The sequence below is a fragment of the Botryllus schlosseri genome, chromosome 9 (assembly GCF_051294905.1).
Source record: "Botryllus schlosseri isolate E-star chromosome 9, Bs_hap1, whole genome shotgun sequence".
In the NCBI taxonomy this organism is placed as follows: Eukaryota; Metazoa; Chordata; class Ascidiacea; order Stolidobranchia; family Styelidae; genus Botryllus; species Botryllus schlosseri.
In genome coordinates, this window is record NC_137244.1 from 9,414,513 (window position 1) to 9,437,155 (window position 22,643).

The 22,643-nt window shown below is 41.3% G+C and overlaps 1 protein-coding gene across 1 annotated transcript; it reads left to right on the forward strand.

The window, feature by feature from the left end:
* The first annotated feature begins 1,424 nt into the window (after nt 1-1,424).
* On the forward strand, nt 1,425-8,528 carry LOC145446039 (uncharacterized). The gene is made up of 6 exons (XM_080324225.1): nt 1,425-1,502; nt 3,673-3,815; nt 3,991-4,206; nt 4,550-4,671; nt 5,089-5,218; nt 8,341-8,528. The coding sequence occupies exons 2-6, from the start codon at nt 3,701-3,703 to the stop codon at nt 8,490-8,492; spliced, it is 735 nt and encodes a 244-aa protein (XP_080180351.1). The 5' UTR covers nt 1,425-1,502; nt 3,673-3,700; the 3' UTR covers nt 8,493-8,528.
* Nucleotides 8,529-22,643: the final 14,115 nt, after the last annotated feature.

Consider the following 22,643-nt stretch of genomic DNA (forward strand, 5'->3'; position numbering starts at 1 on the left):
GGTAGTGGCGTCTGAAATGTATTGATAAACCGATATACAACATGGTGGGGTTTCTTACAACCACACTAATGTACATCGAATATCTATGTACTATGTGTGGACACTTCCTACGCAAAGACGAGCAAAGCTAATAGGCTACCTCTGACGTAATAATGAGCAGTGGCATTTGAAAACCAGACGTTTGTGCTCTCAATAACTGGTATAATATCTCTTCCTTGTTCACGAGTATTCAGTTTATGTCACAGTCCTTGTACAAATAAAAAGTAATCGTTCTTTCACAAAGAAATCGATTAAATATGGGAAGTAGTCGATTACGATTACGATTACTTCGGGATTTTTTCGAATGTAATCGATTGCGATTACGATTACTTCAAAATGCTGTAATCGTCGTAATCGATTACGATTACTAATCGCGATTACCCCATGTCTGATCCACGTATTTATCCACCTGTACAAGGAATAAATCGTCTTTAATGTAAACTTCAAGTTCAAGGATATAGACCAAATACATTATTCAATGGATATGTTAACCTAATATAGGCTACCTTAATAACTGTTGAATTCAATCAGAAATCTGTGGTTGATCAAAGTTGTCAACATGTTTTTTGAACTCAGGCTGCATGTCTAGTCGGATGTATAAATTCTTAGTATAAAGACTGCACGTCAACATCAATTATATTGGATATCAGCCTTATGTTCATGGTCGAAAATGTTTGCTCACAAATATCTGTTGACACAGTGGTTCCCAACCGGTGGGGAATTCAATGGTTTATGGTGGGAAAGAGACCCATTTGCTAAACACTATTTACTGGATAGTCTACATATTTACGGAGACACGTGCGCAATTAGCGTTCTGCTCTGGAATGTATGTATCGAAAAATAGATTGCTTGTTATTCACAAAAACTCATTTTTAACCCCGGATAACCAATGATGGCGTCAGAAACGCATTCAGCACTAGCAGTATGACGTGCAATAAAGCTTTCGCTAAATTTCGAGGCGTACTGCCACCGGTATCGGTTCATAAAGGTTTTACGTTGCAGTTATACAATATGACCAGACAATATTATAGCGAATTGTGACAACGGCGCTGGTTGATCACTTCTTTAAGAAATCTAGTTTTCACGAGCATTTGTATAGCCTTATGCTGCGTGTTTTTGATGCTCTAATACGGATAATCTATATAGATGTCAATGCTTCCACAGCCAAAAGAGAGCACCGAAACGACGATACTAGCTGATAATCTAGCTTCTAAACCTAAAAGACGTATATATTTGGTACTAAGATGCTGACTATCACTACTCGAATCAAATCACAAAAATCAATACCATTTCTGATTGGATCATTGGAATCACTGTGTGCAACGCCAATTATCGCTCTAGAACCCGACCATTACGGTTAATTTGATAATAATCTTTCAGCGGGTCGGATCAATCTATCATGCGGACTGCCGAGGAGAAGCAGATATTATTGATTTTTCGGGTTTTTCATATCCCAATCTCAGGTGACGTTTGAAATAGTAGGCCTACTATGCATCCTTTTGCATGGAAAAGTGCCATATCATGAAAGACCTGGAATGGCATGGCCTTAAATAGTTTACCATCTCATTTATAGTTACTTACGAGAAAATAGTCTAACCAGATACAGATCAATATCATACGCTGCTATGTGATGTGGCACTGTAGCACCAAATGCTGAAACAATTCGCGTCCATTTTTAATGTCAAATTTCTTATTCGAACTCTCCATTTACCTTGACAAGGTTATTAAAATTAGTTCCTAGCACCTCACGGGTTCTCAACCTTTTATGGTCGGTACCCAAATTCGGATCGGAAAATGCTCGGCGACACACCTCTAAATTTGGGATGCTGATTACAGGGTCGTATTGACTCGAGTCATGACTTGTATCGAGTCGCAAAATTTCCGTTGACTCGCCTTGCCTCGAGTCATTTACTTGAAAATGGAAAATGACTCGACTAGACTTGAGTCAGTATCGACTCGGCTGTTGAGGGCCGCACAAAATCGTCTCGCGAGTCGTTCTTTTACCAGACCTGTGCCGCAGTTTCAAAATCAGCGGTAGCGATGAAATATTTAAGGTAAATAAGAAGAATTTATGCATTCAAATGTACTTTTGAGTTTACATCGGGCCACAGCGATAAACATTTGAAAAGAACTAGTTAACACTTACAGTTTTGCCATAAAAAATCTGTGAATACCAGGTGCACCATCACGAAATCCTAACGGCGTTACTAGGATGAATGAAGACAATTATATGGTAGACACCAAATATAGCGAATGACATTAATTGACAAAATACAATACATTTTGATTGGAGGAAAGATTGTGGTGATTATAATGAGCCAGGGCAAAATTACTCGAGCACCCTATCGATACATGACACGAGTTAACTATTACATATAATGAAGGATATAATCTAATTCCACTGAAATAGAATGTAATTTCCATAAGTCACAATTCGCATGCGAGAGGAATATAGGAGTGCTTAAATGCAAATAATATGATATCATAATATCACAATACATTGTGAAGAATACAGTCAGAAACTTCGTTTAGATTTCGTGAAGTCTACATGGGTCCGCAAAAATACTTCAAGATATTAATGACTGTCACTTGAGAAATATATTTACCGGTATTTTACCTTCTTCTCAGTTCATTTCCTATTCGTGGTAGTTAATTTCAGTGTGTAAAGTAGGCCTACTCTATTTGAAAATTATCTCACCATTCTTCTAACGTGGCTATTTCAATGAAGTAGACAAATTTCCAGCTAATCCGTGTCATATATTTTCTCGATTACTGCCGATGTCTTCATCCAAACTCCACCATGGGCTCTTGTCAAGATCAAAACAAGTTGAAAAGACATCCCTACATCTTCAGGCATACCTAGAACACGATTTTTAGTCATGTTCGAGTGACGAAATTTGCCACCGTAAATACTATCATTTCAAATTTGACCGAAATTTCAATTTGACTGACCTCGGCATCTACTGGTTTGAATTGAGTCAAATTTGGTGTGCAACGTTTTTTTTAGGTAACCTGATGATTTAAAAATCAAGCTGATGAAATTTGAAAACAAAAGTTTTTTCGAACACTCCTAATGCTCAGTTGCCCAATCGGACGACCCTCTACTGGTTCCCACCATCCCTACTCATCATCACAACTGCCAACGACAAGGAGAGCTATTCCAAATAAGTTTTGAACAAAACGTAGTAGCTAATATGGCTCTAACACTCAGCTCTCTATGTTTTACGTTCATGCATGAAGTATCGAATGAACATTAATTTTACCACAATATTTTGGAATGAACGTGTCTTAATAAAACACGGCAAATATAATCCATAAGGATTACAGCGAAATAAAACAGTCAGTGATTACAATTATACTTACATAAAAATGCATTCTGTGTAATATGAGACTCAACGCCTTGGTTTACGCCCAGCTCAGTTAGGTATAAATGATTCATTCTCTTCGTTTCGAAGCACACTCGTTCAAATTACTAAAGTGAAAACTCATAGTTGAGATAACTTTTTTGTTTCATTAATTTGGCATGACCTCGTGGACCATGGGAAGCTCATCACGTATTCCCAAGGTGTCTGACTGTCTGTGGACTTGCCGATTGGAAACCACTGGCCTAAGACGGTTCATGTGATATTACAGCTTTCGATATAATGCCACAGGAGTTGCGATGTGGTATTTCAGTTACTTACCAGAAAGTTACAATGGACTCAACTTGCTTACTCGCGTTGAAACACTCAGTTTTGTCAACATGTACACGGCAAACAGGTCATTGACCGTTGAAGGTAAGTGAATATTATTATTACTGAGCTATTTTTGTTGTTAGTATTCGAGATATTACTCAAACTAATACACCGGCTAATACCGCTTGCGCTAATAAAATATTTTTGACGAACTAGCAGTTTACAATATGTTTACAAGGTTGAGAGAGCAATCTCAAATATATCTCTGATTTTGCAGAATGTGAATCTCCTGTGACAGTTTCTACAATTCACCAAAACTCTGCGTACAATATTACGGCGTACAAACGGGCTCACTACAAAGATCGCGGGGATTGTAGTTGTCTACATAGAGATCAATTATTGTTTCACCGCAATGGGGTAAAGGCGAACAAATCAGCATATTGCGCATATAATGCGGCCTGGTCAGGGTGCGAAAACCTCCAATGTTGGTTAGGTAATACAGAAAATAAGAAGTACAGTATATATCGTTATCAAAAATCTAATTATGAACTAAATTGTCGAATGTTCATAATCGAGCGTGTTATGTCATATATATATATGTTAATATGTAAAATGTTGATATCAGGTGTGGGATCGAGTCACTATCTTCGAGTCACAAGTCATAGCGAGTCATGAAACATTTTTTCATGTGGTTCTGATATTGCACAAACTAATGAAAGTTGTTATTGGAATTTAAAAAAGAAAATCATTGTTAAAGATGATGTTTGGAACGATTTCCCTGCTGATTCAATAATAATATTCTTGCACAAGATTCCTATTAAATTTTTATGTTTTAGCACCACGAAACGTAACAGCTATTCAGTTGAAGCATACTGTTGGAACACATGACTGGGCCAGTTGCTCTTACATCGAAGGTTTTCCAAACGCTAGTGGCATCGCGTACGTAATAAATAATATGGTAAGGTATGATGGTTCAAACCGTTACACAGCGTTCTGGTTGATACGAAGACAAACTTTTGTGATCAGGTTCTTTGTGAGCGCAAATGTGTGCCAGACGATTTTCGCGGAATGCGTTTTTCGAGGATTTCGCCCAGTAAATGTAGATCATATATCATGCGTACTTAGTAGCTTTACTTGACTAACATGTTTGAAATGCAATGAATGAATATCGTACACAATATTTCATAGGATGCGTGCTAGAACAGTCAGCTAAAATATATGATCAACAGATTACGCCATGTTATATTAGCTATAATGAATGCAAATTTGCGTGGATTACGTCAATCGTTCGGCGTCTATATGATCAAATTCGTTTACGGGAAGCGGCTATTTCCCTAAAAATCATAATTTCTCATTATTGTAACCTGTTGTACAGACATTTCCTGTAGATTACATATTGAAATCTTCTGACCATGACAAGAATTTATCTTGCCAAGTATCATCGAATTACACGTTGGCAACGGGCGAAAAAGCAGAATCTTCATATGTGAAGATTATTGTATATTGTAAGTATGACTTGCTTATTTGCTCATTGCACCTCTGTCACGGTGGCTTTCTCGCAGCGTGAGTGACTCTGTCATGCTCTACTTAACTCATAACTCGAGAGAAGCGACGACCACGTTTTCGGCCTATTCAGAGACAGACGTCGTACAGTAAACAGGGATTTTGTGTCGCCTTTCGTGTAGCATTGCATTAATGTAATATCTTCCATTTATAGTAATTGCCAGCGTATATTTTAACGATACGTTATAGACCAGTTAGTTAATCCTACTCGCAATACAAGCTACGGAAACCCACTGTGTCTGGACTTTAACGGTCAGTTAGATATCGGTCGTTACTTGCAACAGATATTCCAGTCCAGTTCTATCGAGAACTGATCCTACGCGACAAAAGAGTTAAAATATACGAGTGCCGACCGACGTCGTCATGGATACATCACTGCCAGCAGCCGAAGCAGAGGTGCTCAGCCAGCAGCAAGTCAACACGGTTTTGACACTGCCAGCAGCCGAAGCGGCGGTGCTCAGCCAGCAGCATTCCAATACATTACTGCCAGCAGCCGAAGCGGCGGTGCTCAGCCAGCAGCATTCCAATACATTGCTGCCAGCAGCCGAAGCAGAGGTGCTCAGCCAGCAGCATTCCAATACATTACTGCCAGCAGCCGAAGCGGCGGTGCTCAGCCAGCAGCATTCTAATACATTACTGCCAGCAGCCGAAGCGGAGGTGCTCAGCCAGCAGCACGTTCACAAAGTTATACAAGAATCCAACACCGCTTACAAGACAGCTAAGCGCGCTTTCTTCAACACCATCAAGAACGCATCCTCACACACGCACGTCGCCGAGTGCAAATGCGAACTAGACGAACTAATCCTTGAGCTCAAGGATACATTACACGAACTGATACGGATAACACAAGCCTACGAGTCTACTGGTTCCAGCCTACCACGAATTTATAAGCTGAACGCAGATATCACCCGCTGTCAACGTAATGCCAACGGCGCCGCCTTCGCAGCATACCAGCGTACCTTCTATAATTCCAATCAACTACGAAGAAGCACTAAATCGAATCGTCCATTTCGCATAAGTGCCACTACTTCCAAGGAAGCCGCAAGAGAACGAATCAAGGCTGAACTCGAAATAGAGATGAAAGGACTCGAAGTCGAATTTGAAGCAAAGATGAAATTTATCAAAGCAAAGATGAAATTTATCAAAGCAAAGAAGGAACTCATCGACGCTCTCACCGAGCTGAAAATCGCCAGTATCAAATTGTCCCACGTATGCCCACGAAAACTATACAAACCTGTCCCAGAAAACGTTGTCGTGAGTACCGAACTTTCACCTTTACGTACTACCTCTGACACAACTCGCACGCATGTATCTGATACATCTGTGGTTGTTAGCCAGAGGCCCGTTAATGGGCCGGCGGTCACTACGTTACTTACTTCCCGCTTGACCATACCGTCAATTCCTGCAAATGCCCATGTCCAACCTAGTCCAGTCCATTCCCCCAATCATTCCGACGATATAACCGTCAACTTCCTGAAAGCTAATCCTAATGGCACCGTCCAAATGGCCATTCCGCACAGTGTGAATGTCTCCACTGGGCTGGCCATGCCTGGCATTACTGAAGTCCTTGTGCAACTTCAGGGGTATTTTGAAGACTATGATGCCGAAAGTCAATCTCACACGAATGTACTGGACTCTGTACCTCCGCATATCATGACTGGGCGTTTCCAATCGCTTCCGCCCTGGGAGACGAAGACCGTGAAACTGTCCTGCAACAGAGTGGTAGCCGCTAAGCCGTTCGATATCCACCGATTGAAGTCCTCGCAAAATCCTGAAATATTCCGCGGACACCGAGACGGGATCAACAAATACCTGCATCGGGAATACGCTCGATTCGCTTCGGCCGATCCGATACTTCGCATCAAACGTCCGCCTTAAACTGTGTTAGCACCGCGCTCATCGTACTACACTTTTTATTTTATTTCTTTTCATGCTAACTTATTTTGCCTATTATTAGTCTTTCATACGCTGATCACCACCATTCCTTCAATTTGTGGCTCATGGATAACTGCATTTTTTTGGCATTCACCATTCGCCACAGGGCCGGCTATGTCACGGTGGCTTTCTCGCAGCGTGAGTGACTCTGTCATGCTCTACTTAACTCATAACTCGAGAGAAGCGACGACCACGTTTTCGGCCTATTCAGAGACAGACGTCGTACAGTAAACAGGGATTTTGTGTCGCCTTTCGTGTAGCATTGCATTAATGTAATATCTTCCATTTATAGTAATTGCCAGCGTATATTTTAACGATACGTTATAGACCAGTTAGTTAATCCTACTCGCAATACAAGCTACGGAAACCCACTGTGTCTGGACTTTAACGGTCAGTTAGATATCGGTCGTTACTTGCAACAGATATTCCAGTCCAGTTCTATCGAGAACTGATCCTACGCGACAACCTCATCATTGCTATATTATATCTACTCTTTATAGAAAGATTTGCTTCGAAACCCTTGAACTTAGAGTGCTTTAACTTAACCAAAGATGATTTGCGACCTACAGTCACCGACTTAATTATAGCATTAGCCATGATCTTTATTCAGGACGACGGGCATGGACCAAATTGTTTACGCCAGCGATGGCCAACCTGCGGCGGTATAAAAAGAATTGTGCGGCGGTCTAGACATCATGAAATTAGCCTTTGTTGGCGGCCGTCAACAAATTGCAATTTGAACTTATTTCATGTCAACTAAGAAATTTTCTTCGCGTCTGGCACGATTTTAGGCGATTTGATTTTTCCATATGATATAGTAGTGTCCTTGGAGTCACCCAACTCCGCCAATGTACAAGTGCAAACAGCGGAAGAAAATGATACACCACGGCAAGAATTACCAATTTAAAATCGTGCGCGTCTCACGAATGAAGGTTTCTGGTACGTTTGTTATTACGGCTGTTACGACAATCTTCATGGGAGGTCAAGAAATAACAATTTGCAACAAAGCGATTAATATCAAACCGAAGATGCATCATCATTAATTATGTGCTCAATGCTTGAATTCCTATTATAGCAATCTACATTATTGCTTCAATGTTACAGATTGTGATATTGCGTTCATTTTCAGACCCTCCAGAAAACACTTTTTTATCGAATAACTTCGTTTCGATAGAAGTCAACTCGTCAGAGATATTAAATTTCTCATTCTCCGCAAACCCAACTGATGGCAATATTTCATTGAGTTCAAAGAATGGTGAAATGAAAGTGCATTGCACATAATCCAGGTTGAAATGACTGAGTTCCATATTTTCAGAAATGTCATCTTTGTCGCAGGCAGTACTTTCGTGGAGAAAAAGTTACTCTTCAGATGTATTTCACGTATACGAACTCCTGATAAGAGTTGTAGGTTCTTATATTATTACATTTTATGACCAACATTGATTTTCACCTTACCGCAGTCTACACTTGACGATTACGGAAATTATGTCGTTTGTGCGTCAACATACAAACCACCAGGTCAAAACTGTTCTGTACTGACTATTTCCAATCCGATGACCACAAATACGATCCACACTCCAACTGAGCTGATAGACACTTCAACTGAAACGAACCACACTCCAGCTGAACTCCCATCAAAAGGTGTTCTGATCGGTGCATCCGTATCTGGTTTCATAATACTAACCACAATCAGCGTTGCTGCATGTATAATTATAAGACGGAGGGGAAACAAAAACACAGGTATATGTATGATAGATGTGATACGTTTGTAAATGGTAACATGTATTTATTTCATTTTACCATAGGAAATACGACTGAAACCGAGATGTCATGTGATTACGGATATACCGGTAATTTATTTATTTTGTAGTAGCATCTGGCAATATGTTTCAACACATTTACATTTTAGAATATGACATAAATAATGATGGAGCCAAATACGAAGAAATCGGACCAGTGCCACATGTTTATGAAGTACCCAAAGTTAACGCGGGTTATGAAGAAGTTATTTTGCCCGATTGATTATGACATATCGTTTGCCTGTTTCCAATTTTGTTATATGTATATGCAATACAGTCTACATGTTTATATGTTTGTACCCAGGGCTCCCAACCAGTAAGGGAATCTTATGAAAATCTGTGAACTATATTGTTACCAAACAATTTCTTCACTAATATGTTTGTTAAGGAGTGTAATAACATGTGTTAAAATGTTGAAGTTCAACTCTTGTGGGAAACCCCCCCAAAAAGCTGTTAAATTTGACGAAATAAAAAAAAATTAAAGAAAATTAAAAAATATTTATCGCCCAGAAGTAACTTAGGACGTGTTTAATAATGGTTTTCCATGATTCTCAATTGATTGTTAACACTTATAATTCACTACAGGCTCTGCTTTGTGAATTTTGACGAATTAAAAAATAAATAAATAAATAGAATAAAAAAATCTTTATCGCCCATAAGTAACTTAGGACGTGTTTAATAATGGTTTTCCATGATTCTCAATTAATTGTTAACACTTATAATTCACTACAGGCTCTGCTTTGTGAAAAACGCCACACCCACTTTTATATTCATGCACAAAATCGCCTTTATTTCGCATAGCTATATGTTCACTGAGGAGGTAGCCTATTTCACATGCACAATATCAGACATTTTAACAGGCATTGCCTATGCCTTCTTCGGACTCAACATCATCGTAAATGCAATTATTGCATTATAGGGTCTTTACATACTCCACAGGCTGACATGCACGTGGCCTCATTCTTCTTGCAGCAGTCTATTCGGTTGTTGCAATCTTTATGACAACTATAGCTTCTGAACTGCAATAGCTCATCAAGCTCATATCTATGCACGCCTATTGTCCGTAATCGCTGGGGTTCGGAGACAAGTTCTGTAAAAGAATCAAATCCCGGGTCTGCATGTACTCGCGGAGTGAACGTTATGAAGCTGCACCCTCTGTTAGAGGTAGTGTCTCTGGTTTTACCACCCCTGTCGCTGTCTTCCTTGAGAACATGTTGTATGTTTTGGTGAACTACTGTAACCATCAAAGACCACAATGACATTCTGAAAGCAACGGCTCAGATACTGGACGTAGCTTGGGTATTTGTTGGCAATTACCTGTCATGTCTGACGTTGACCCCACTTCACCATGTACAGAAGCCATCCACCATCATTATGAGGGTCCAGCATGGTTGATTAGTCAAATCAAGTGGTTCAGTTAAGGCCTACAAGGTTGTATTCGAACATTTTGCCTTAGTAGCCTTGTTCATCTTCTGATTTTTGTTGCTTAACAGGGACAGCGGGAAAGGAGTGAACTTATACTGTAAGCTTGTCGCAACATCCATATCCCGCTGGGTGAAAAGGATCAGTCGGTTTAACAACTTCAATGAGTCAATATGAATGTTTTTTACTCGTAAACCTTAGGACATTTTCTTTGCGATGACTGCGCTTTTACTCAGGGTTGTAACCAACTCATAAGGCTCCGAGTCACAAGTCAATCTCAATTTTATAGTTTTGACTCGAGTCAAGTCGATTCATTTTCAATTCACCACCGAGTCAAGTCCGAGTCCAAGTCAGCGAGCAGAGGGTTGAGTCCGAGTCATTGTGTTGATAATGCTCAGTTTCCAGTTAAAGCCATGTTAAATCCCCTTTTTTATAACTCTGTTTTGTGATATCGAATGGTTCGCATTTCTAATATACTAGTTTTCCTCACTTTTAGCAGTTTCTGGTCGCATTTTCAAGTGCAAGTACTATTAGACGAAATCCCAATAGTTTGGTTACTTTACTTTTCTTCGAAATTACCATAAAATATTGGTCTCGGCCGTCTGAGTCTCGAGTCATATGACTTGGTTCGAGTCATGCGCAATGACTCGAGAAGTCGAGTCAATACACAGATCCGTATTTTTAGAAAATGATTCGAGTCAAGTCGAGTCATAAAAAATCGTGACTTGAGTCATTAAAGCCCTGTTTTCACCTTTGACATGACAACCTTGGTCGGCGCCACTAACTTTTCATCCAGGTTGATCTGCATGGCCAATGGCCATCCTAAATTCAGCTGCTCCCTCAGTATTTCAACTACGTCATCAACCGTATACTTGTGAATCCAGTTGAGAAATACATGAGCAACCCCTTTTATCCATCGTTGACGAATGGCTTCATTTCTTCAAACCATTTTAGGACAAGTTCAGTGGCCCCTGCATCTCGCTTCATCTGTGTCTTGGTAAGCTCTCTGTGAACGGATACAATAAGTCTACTCTGACGTCCTCCTCCAATCGCCGGTTGACATCTGACAGATGACTGAGAGTGGGCACCCAACATCTGTGGCCAGAAAAGCTGTTGCTCATTCTTCCTCTGCGGGTTCACCAACGTGGTTCCCATGGGCGGCAGACGTTCTAATGCAGTGGTTCTCAAACTGGGGGGGGGGTCGTGGAAGCATCTGAGGGGAGGCGCGAACCCGCCTGAGAGAAATGATTTTCTTGAACTCGGAATGAGTTTAATTTATTATGAAACCTCCAGTTTCAACAATGGAAATAATCCTAATCAGGCCTTTCGATTTGAAATGTCATAATTCCGCCGTACCATCCACACTCTGATGCTAGATTTTGAGTGATACCGAATCTTGCACTAATCAGAAGATGTCCCTGAATGAAGTGTAACTGGTAAATGCGTGTAGCTGCCATTGATTTTGGATTTAGGTTGTGATCAGGTCCGTTCGAGCTAAGATCAAGTGGGGTAATAGAAGGGGTTAGGCACCAAAATCGCTAAAATATCTATGTGTTACATGTTATCATTGCACATGGTTATGTTTGATAAATTACTCAACTGCCACTACATATTTGAGAAGAGTCTCAACAGCCATAATACCTTCCGTGCCACCAAACAATGCAGTTGGGTTGCAAACATTGGTTGCTGTTTTTAATACTTTTCGATATGACGATAAGAGGGAGGGAGAATTTTTTTATCAAGGGGCGCGCCGAAAAAAGTTTGAGAACCGCTGATGATGGCCTGCAGGTGCGAGGCATCTTGGTAACAATGCAGGACAGATTCCCATGGTGGTCTGCGAGTCACTCGGTTCTGATAAAGACATTGGGCATATCTACCATGTATTGGTACTCCACCCAGAGTGAAGGTGTTCTTCCTCTTTTTTTGCGAATCGATTGAACGTTTCTTCAAACCTTTGCTCAAAGACTCGCAATACTGGGTCACAGTGTCTGGCTCCCATTTCCCCACTAATCACCTTTTCCATGAAGGACTTCTTGTCACCACGCTTATCCTCAGTTAACACAATTTCCATGGTATGTTGATAGATAGCTGCATCGACGAGGAGGTGAGGAGGGATTGCCTTGTCAAAACATCCTCCATCCATGATGTGGATGGTTGTTGTGCTTCCAGCATAGATCAACTGGATCACATCTAGTAGCCCAGAATATTCCATGTTGTCACCAATTGGTTCAAGATAAGATTTCAATAGGTGAAAACTACTCAACCTTGGAATGACTGGTAAAATTTGTCTGCTTCGTTATATATATAGCCTTCAGTCGAATCGGAAGATCGACGGTCAATATAGCTACCCAACGCGCTGTGTGCACTCTTTAAGACTGGCGAAGAAGGTTTTGAGTTCATCAGGGTCTCCCTCAATAACCGGAAGGAACTCGATCTGTGCGCGCTGTTTTGCATCGTTACCATTGATTCTCTTCATCCAGTCATTCCAGTTGGAATGTTGTAACTCAGGATCGTTGGCTTTATTAACCCAAACCACTGCTCACAGTGTGTTACCTGGATAGATGAGCGTCTGATCCAAGCTGATCCATATGCCAAGGATCAGAAATTATGGTGAAACAGCGACGAACCATTCAGTAACAATTGACAAAGAACTCACACAAGGCCGTGCCGGATTCAGAGCCGATTTTTTACTTCGGTACAATTGCGTCCATCTTATAGAACGGAATGATACAGAAAATACCGTTTTAGACCTTGCTGCATGGCTTATAACCGTATTTAAGGAATTACTGAACTGGTTTTAAGCCCATATATGTGTGTGTTAACCAGTATTACAGTATACCGAATTTATTGAATCATTCGGTATCGAATTACTGAACGGTGTACTTATGACTAGATAACTATATACCATCAGTGCCATTACTTTTACATATATTTCCACAAAACAGCCTGTAGTGAAATGTAAATTTTAACAATCAATTGAGAAACATGAAAAACCATTATTAAACCCATCCTTACTTACTTATAGCCGATAAAGATATTTTTTTCAATTTTTTTATTTTATTTTATTTTTTCAAATTTGTCAAATTTAACAGCTTTTTTTTCTGGGTTTCCCACAAGAGTTGAACTTCAACATTTTAACACATGTTATAAGAGACCTTGACAGACTATTGGTGGAGAAATTGTTTGGTAACAATATAGTTCACAGATTTGTGAAATATTTCATAAAATGCCCTTACTAAACCTGGAGAGGCGCAAGCCTTTATTAGGGTGGACATGAAAAATCCCTAATTGTACCTCAGTATAACAAAACAAATAAATTATATTTATTAACTTTTGATCTTTAGTTAGTAATATTTGTTTCGAATTAATTAATATGTAGCAGCTCTACAAGGCGCGCACGTTGAGGTGTTGATTGCCAATTTGTGAATGCTTCCGCATCCGTTTTCAACGTGCATGTTGAAGTGTTGATTGTTTGATTGCCAATTTGTGAATGCTTCCGCGTCCGTTTTCAAAGCGTGCATGTTGGTGCGTTTTCTGGTTCAGTTACCAACTTCGCTCGCACGGAGCTCTCGCTTCATTGGTGATGGTGACCCCGACAAGCAGAAACGTATTCCTGCACTAAGAGCATGGATCAGCAAACAGGCAATCAGAATGCGGTAGTTGTTAAGCTCCCAACCACGAGTTTGGTTTCGACAGGCGGAAGCACAGTTCTCCTTGAAAGGAGATACTGCAGATGAAACCAAATTACTGCGGATGAAACCAAATTCTATTACGTAGTTTCAGCTTTGGATCAGACAACAGCAACACGGCTGATAGAACTATTGGACAAACCTCCAGGCAGAGAAGTACAACACATTTTTAAGAAGGTGTTTCTGCGCGGCACGCGAAATGAGCGTGTGGCGACTAAGGCGCAGAAGCCTGTCTAATCTAGACAGTATAATGTAACGCCGGTGTAACTCAAAAAACCTTATAATCCAACTGATGCTTCATATAACGTAAACAGCACAAATGGCAGCACGCACGTTTACAGGAATATAGGTAAATAAGGTACAAAGTAGGATTTACAACGATGCTTTATCACAAGAATCCTACAACCGTCTGTTCAGCAAAGTAACCAACGAAAACTAATCAAGCAGTGAATACATTGAAAACGAAAACGAGACTAATAATGATGATGATGATCAAACGACGCGACAATTAAATTGAAATACACAAGGATATCACGAAACAATGCAATGCCGTACGCGCGCGCTAACATCCACTCCCCTTTGACTGACCACAGTGAACCGAATAGTCTTTCTCTATCTCCAGTGAATGGAGTTTTTGTATAGGTCGCGTAAGATATGCACGAGCGGTTTTCAATTTGAATGTCCTCACGAGGCCATCTTTGCCTTTGAAGGCAAGCACAGTTCTGCCGACCTTTCGATTCCATCGCGCGTATCCGTCGTCTGCAATTAAACAAATGTCTCCGACGTTTGGAACAGAATGTTCTGAAGTTTATTTGCTTCTTCTGATCAACGTCGGGAGATACTCTTTCGACCATCTCGCCGAGAAATGCCGCAACAGCGTTTGGAGATGGCGAAATCGCTTCGAGGCGTTGTCACTTTATTTGGACGGGAAAGTTGGTAGATGTCGCAGTGGTCGCCCAATTGCTAAATGAGCTGGAGTGATCGCTTGTGGATTCCTCGGATCGGAACCGAGATACGTTAACGGCCGCTGGTTCATCGCACACTCGACATCTGTCAAATTGGTGTAGAGTTCAGCGAAGTTCAATTTTGTTCTACCTAGAATCTTTCTGAGAGGTCCTTTGATGGATCTGATATGTTCATCCTCTCGTAGAAGGCACCGCGGTGTGGAGCACGTTCGGTAATGTATTTCCACGTTATCCCGTTTTAGGTAAGAAATTTTTGCAGAACTTCATTGTCTGACCGCTTTTTGGAAGACGAGCATGTCGAAATCGGAATTTAAACGTTCAGCCTTTTTCAAAAGAATTTGGTTGTCGCATGTGGTCGTCGCATATAATTTTTCGACTTCAGCCATGACGCCTGTTTATCATTCATTGCAGAGCTTCGATGAATTCCTCCGTGGACATATCGTTGGTCAATCCCAAATGAATCATTTTACTGTGGGGGCAAGTGAACAAACAAATATACGCTTTTTGCATTGCGTCGTCACCTACTTAAGTATGAATTAGCCCCGTATAATCCAACCCGGCCTCAGGAGAAGCGCAAATACGTTCCTTTGGTTTCGTGTTTCAATGTCGACAGACGATACAATTTCGCAATACCCTTCTTACCTCGCTCCTGATATGAATAACAAGGAAGCGCTCACGAAGAATAGCGATGGTTGTGTCCGGTGAAGAACGAGATGTTGCTTTCGTGGACATGTAGAATGAGTTTATGCACTAACAGCTCCTTGGCGGGAAGAATAATTGGAGAACTCGCGAACTCTGGCAAATCACAAACTACAACCGATCACCGGCAACGATTAGCTCATTTTCAAGGTCTACTCTCGGATCCACGTATAGTTAATTTTTGATTTATTCGACACGTTCTTACCTTTGTCGAGATTTTCGATTTCGCTGCTGAATCTTGAGCGTTGAATCTTACGTAAAAGGAAGTATTCCGCCATTATGAATTCATTCGATCCAACGAATCGATTGCTGCACTCTGGGTCCCTTGTCACATAGTCACGATGACGCCAACGCAAGATTCTCGCCATAATACGAACAATTTTGGAATAGTTATTGTATGGATCCACATAAAAAGGAATGGGTGTCTGTGTGATGTTCACTAACACGCGAGGAGTTGCGGTTTCTGTCTCGACTTGTGGATTCGGTTGTTTCAAGTGCGATTTGACAGGCCAATGGGATCTTCAGACATCAGCCAATCCGGTCCGTACCAATAGGTTGAACAACTTTTCAATTCCTGAAGCGCCATGCCACGGCCACGGAAGTCTGCTGGATTTTCGATGCCTGGGCGATGTCTCCAAGTGCGTGGGGATACGAGATCATTAATTTCTAAACTCTGTTCCTCACAAATGTTTTCCAATGTGAACTTGGTTTGGCAATCCATGCCAGAGCTATCTCAGAGTCGAGCCACAAGTAGACTTTATCAATACAAATTTCAGAACTCAGCACATCCAAAACGTATCTAGTTAATTTAGCCAGACAGTGGGCTGCCATTTGCTCGAGTCGCGCAACAGATATCGATTTCAATGGAGCCACTCTCGTTTTAGCATTCAAATACTGGGTCTAAATATTGCCTACATCATGTCAGCTCTAATGCAGACTACAGCCCCGTAAGCACTTTCAGAGGCATCATCAAAACCATGGAGCTGCATGGAATTTGGAGAATGTATTCGACAAAAAAGGTACCATGGAATTTTGATGGAATCTAGAAGCGACAGCTCATCGGTCCATTGTCGATACTTCTTGGCGAGTGCATCGTCCACCGGATCGTTCCAATCGAGTATTCGTTTCAGCAATTCTTTCATCAAAATCTTGGCGGTGATAACGAATGCTGAAAAAAAAAAATCCGAACACGTCGTAGATTTGACTGAGCTTACTCAAAATGGATCATTTGGTGACGGTTTTATCCTGCTCAAGCAGTTTATGTTTTACATTACAATACATGATATCCTGCGTCGTGTGCCATTTCAAACCGAGAGACGAAGCATCACCATTGTTAGCATCATCAATATCGAGAATGCAATTCGATAACAGAGCGCTTCATCGGGAATGGAATCCATGACTTCTCGATTAGTGGACGCAAATTTGACTACGGACCATCCACCGTCCTTGAAAAACCCAAACAACTTCTGTCGATTGCATATCCAACATCTTCAACGCTATTTCCACCTACAAGAATGTCATCGACGTACAAATTGCGAACGAATTCATTGCCCAAGTCGCGTCCAAATTTATTAACAATTGGCGCAGTATTAGAATGATGGTGGATTGTTTGAATTGCAAGGAAAGGGATCTCGATGAGACTCCGAACAATAATTCTTTCCATGTCGTTGACGTCTGGCGCTTTACGCGATTCGCAATTTTGCCAAAGGTATAATTGGAAACGCTGATGATCCAGATTAATAGCCATCTGGCAAAACATTTTACGAATGTCACCGCTCAAAGCAATTCTTTCAATACATCCATTGTAAAAGAATATTTATTGAACTCTAACTCGACTTCTCGGGTGCCTCTTCCAAGAGTTAAAGGCACACTCACGGGATTTATTGTCAACGGGATTTATTGTCAAGAGTTAACGGCACACTTAGCGGGATTAAAACAGATTTAAAAGCAAAACCAAAAGGGTGAAGTATGACGCAACAATCAAAATCACAGACCATGAAATTCGAATCGTAAGTGTAGCCATGGTGTAGCAATGGCAGCATTACCAAACTTTGAAGTATACGGAGACATGGTACTACAGAGCAGCACAATTTGTAAATAAACAGTTACACTCACGAAACAACATGCAGTTATAGACACTCACGAAACAACATGCAGTTATAGAGAAAATATTTTTGTCGGCATAAAATAGGTTTTGTTCAATCGAATAATGGTAGGCTCCAACACTTTTAGATGAAACAAAGATCTGCCACGCGCAAGGACAGTGAACATATTGTCATTATGGTGCTGTGCACAGGCGAGGTTTTCACTCAAATGCTGACCAATTGACGAAGCATATGCTTGGTAATCGTCAGAGCAATCTGTTTTGGCAGCCAGTTTGCACTGGCATGCGAGCTCAGTGCGATCATTTGCGCATGTTTTTGATCGAATCAATTTGGGGATATGCTGCCCGATAGTGTGCCGTTAACTCTTGAAAACAGGCACCCGAAAAGTCTTCGAGTTCAGTAAATATTCTTTGACAATGGATGTTGTAATGAAAGCTATATTCAAGTTCTGTACCACGAACCAAAGCAATTTCATGAGCGCGAATCGTAGGGGCACAGCTTCTATGTCGGGCAATAAATTTCGACCCTTCAAAACGCAATCGTTTAGCGAATACCCACAGTTATTTTTTGCGCTTCCGTCGAAAACAATTCGCAATTTGGTGGAGCAACTCGCTTCACGAAAAACCAGATTATGCGGGACATAGTAATGAGGAATCATACTAATTTCATCCAATTCTGCTTGCGACAATTTTCGAGCGAAACCATTATCCACGTAATCCATGATCACCTGATCGTATTTGGCCAATTTGTCAGGGTTTTTCCTTAGAACCTTTTCTGTTGTTAGCAAACCAGAATAATATGCTTGCGCGAAATTGTGCTGCAACTCTATTGCATCGCGTTTAAATGGTAACGACACGCAATACTTATCACCATCGAACGACACTGAATTATTGAGTTGTGCAATCGCGTCAACCTCGTCGGAAGTATGAACTAAATCCTGATCTGTAAGCCCAATGCAGTCTTGCTTCCAAAATCGTTCGAGTTTGCTGTCCCATAGTTGCCAAGGATCCAAGTCTGAGCGCTGTACATGTGATGAGCTTCTGGTAAGCAAACAATTAGTAGAACGATCAACTGAGGAATTACGACTACATGATCCAGCCAATACCCAACCGAAAATGGTTTCAATGGCAAATGGTTCCGATTCGGGGATTTCAGGACTAATACTACTGTAGCATATTTACCAGTCGTATACGGACATAAGTAGATTTCTATGAATTCTAAAGCCTTAAAGGACAGCCTTCGTGAGTTTGCAGTTGCTGTCTCTTGTGAGAATATGTCATATTCCAGCGGTGCAAGTGAATACCTCCATGGAGGGTGCATTGCGTTCGTTGCCAAGTCGGTATGTACAATGTGCAAACCTTCAACCACAGAACCGAACCCCCTGTTTCAATGTTCGAGTGAGAAAGCTTTACAGTATGGTAACTTTTTCGCCATTATCACTTTGAGCTTTCAGTGATGTGAGAAGACATCTGACGTTCGGGGTCATTTCCGAGCAAACCAATCAACCCTTCTCCATTCCTTCTAAGGCTGGAGCCATGCACCAATAGTTATAGAAGTCAGCTTTGTCAAATTGATGTATTTCCCGGTCCCCTCCCCGCGTATGCCCTGGCGACATTTCCTCTGCACATATGTCCACTCTGATAAAATACACCCTGATAATTATTAGCTGTGCAATGTCTGTGGTGTCGGTGGCTTCGTCCAATGCTAGGCTAAAGTAATTTACGCCGCAAAGTGTTTCAGAACATGCGTCAAAAGATTGTTGTTGCTGTTGTTGCCCTTGCTGCTAAGTACCGGAAACAGCGAATATTCGCACAGTACTTTGAAGATTTATTGAAAATGTCTGGTAGATTCCTTGGGTTTAGCGATATTCAAGCAAGGCCTACGATATACGATGTAGGCCCCGTTCCAAGTTATTTTGAACGTTGCGTCTGCAACGTCGTCGGCAATTTTAACAATGCCTCAGAACTAGGATTGATGGGCTTGACACCTGTAGCTAGCAACGTTTTTTCCTAAGAGTAGCCGATATGTATCCAGAAGAAGCTCCCGTGGTATCATTTTCAGCTTCTACGCTCCATTATGACAACTGATCTTCGACAAATATGACACATCGCGTTTCCATTTGTATCTGAGAGAGCAAATTTATTGTTCCACGCAGAGTTAGAAACCCAGTTTTCGCCCTTGCATTTCCCGTTCCCTGTTCTTGTTTCTGTTCAAACCAGTGGCGGTGAGTGAAACATTCTTCAAAACTGTACTACGCAGCGGAATTCTCTTTAACTCGAGTCGAGCCGAATACCGATTCAAAAGAATAAGAATCCAATCCCGACGAGCATATATCAAGAAACCGGGACACATCAAAGAATGAGTATAATCAAACGACACAGAAACGGTGCGATAAGAGAGCTAAGAAACTTTTGTTTTTGCTTTTGGGGTATTCATGGTGTTTGTCGACTACTATGGTCATTTACACCAGGCCAATATTCTTTTTATTTTCCGTAACTGCCGACTTATAGCACGGCCCACCTCAAGGCTTTTGTAAGACACCGCATACACGGATGAGGTGACGAGGAGGAGCCTAGGTAAACCTCCAACACTTAGGTATCGGAATTCGGAAGTCGACCTCGGTCGGACTCGAACCCGCACCCATTGGTGTTGCAGCCGCCGATTATACCACTGCGCTATCTCGCCACAGGTAAGAAACTTAATTAACATGTAACAATGATGTGCCATAGTAGAATAAATTTGGTCATAATGGAAGATGTCGCGGGCCACAAAATGAACGTCTGCGGGCCGCGGGTTGAGAACCCCTGACCTAAGCTTATCCTCTAGATCTCATCCGCATCAGCGGTATCATGCAAAAGCCTAGAAGTGTGCCGTGCTACAAGTCGGCTGTTACGGAATCAAAGATAGGAGATATCGGCCTAGTGTAAATTACCATTGTAGTCGACAAACACTATATGATTAGAACAAACAACATTAGGGTTAAGTACATTGGAAATGCCAATAATGCAAGTCTTCTCGCTTCGACAAACTTTTACACGTAAGCTCCATACAGTCACTAATATTTGACGTAATAAGCAAGTGGGAAATCTCGGCAGACTGGGGCCACGGGCCACATTATCATCAACAACGGGAAACTGTTGGCGGGCCGTATGTTCCCCGTTCTTGTTATAGATGGCCTGCGAGTGAAGACGGCTGGTGGCTAAGAAACAGGACGCCAACTCGATCAGCTAACCTTGTAGGTTTCATATATTTGCGAATCTTAATCCAAGAAAATCCGCATTCCGAATCAAAATCATGACGCTAACCGTGGTTTTCCACAGTCTGAATGATGTCTTCAACCAAGTTTGATGTTAGTGGGTGACACATTTAGTATTGCTGATACAGAGTCCATTTCAATCTTGTAAAATAGAGATTAGACAAGCAAAGCGGAATAGAAACTATACAACCGAAAGTGGGACCTTAAATAAAATATTTTTTATATTTTTCGTTGAGCAATCTGTATTAAATAACTGAATATGTCATTAAAAGAAAAAATCTAACGTGTATTGTAGAATGTAGAATCGCAACGGCCAATAGGGTGCAGAGAAAACGCTCTCGTTTAGCTGCTTCTCTTGCTGCTGTTGTTGCCCATATATTTGTGTATATTTATCAGGTACTTTACGTGTGTGTGTGTGCGTGCGTGGCGGGGGTGAGTGCCTCACCCACTAGGCTTACCATATTTTGGAAATCAAAAAAGAGGACACTTTTTCAGAAATTTCAAACTTGCAAAACCGGAGAAGAATTCTCAAAAACAGGTGAATTTTTCCCAATTTGTGATCGGTTGACTAAAAAAAAAAGGTCATCTGTTCCGCTCAGAGCTCAAAATACCGTTTCTCTCTCCATATTGCCAGGTGGATGCCTAAAAAAAAGGTCATCTTTTCTCTCAGAGCTAAATTCACCGTTTTTTCACTCCGAAATACTCGTCGGAGCTTCACTTCTGTGCTAATTTGCGGCATATCACTCGCAATTTGCTCTAAATCTGACTTGCTCTAAATTTTCAAAAAAGAGGACAAAATCTCAAAAAAGAGGACAAAAGGGCGTCCTCCGAGGACACTTTCAAAAAAGTCAAAAAAGAGGACAAATCCTCTTAAAAGAGGACGTATGGTAAGCCTACTCAGTACTCACCCACCATGAACCTCACCGCACGTCACTGCTTAGACGTATTGCGATTTATACTTGATCGTTTTCCATTGCCCGTAGAAACAATCTCTAAAGGTCCATCAACATTATAACTCTAGTTATTTCTCGTGATGTGAGCAATGTTCCGTCTAAGCTGCGCACGCACACAATTGCGCAGTCCTGATACGGTCCCTGCGCACAGACAATCCGAAGTGATAAGCTATTTTTTAGTCGGTACGCATTGTTGTCCAAGGGACCACGCAATGAATTGTTGAGTGCATGCAGAGTCGTGGAAAAGTAGAGGGAACATTGGATGTGTGTGAGGGGTATTCGTACCTGCGTATGACACTTACGGTATCGTCTGCAGGAATTCTCTTCCCGTTTTGCAGAAGTGTCCTGACCCTATGCCCCCTCTAATTTCTGACGAGTCTGTACACACTGAACAACTCACTGTGCAAACCCTTGGACAACAGTGCGTAACGACTAAAAAAGGTCATCATTTCGTTTTTTTTGTGCGCAACATAGATTTTCTGTGCGCAGAGACCGTGCCACCACTGCTCATTTGCGCACGTGCACAGCTTGGAGGAAACACTGG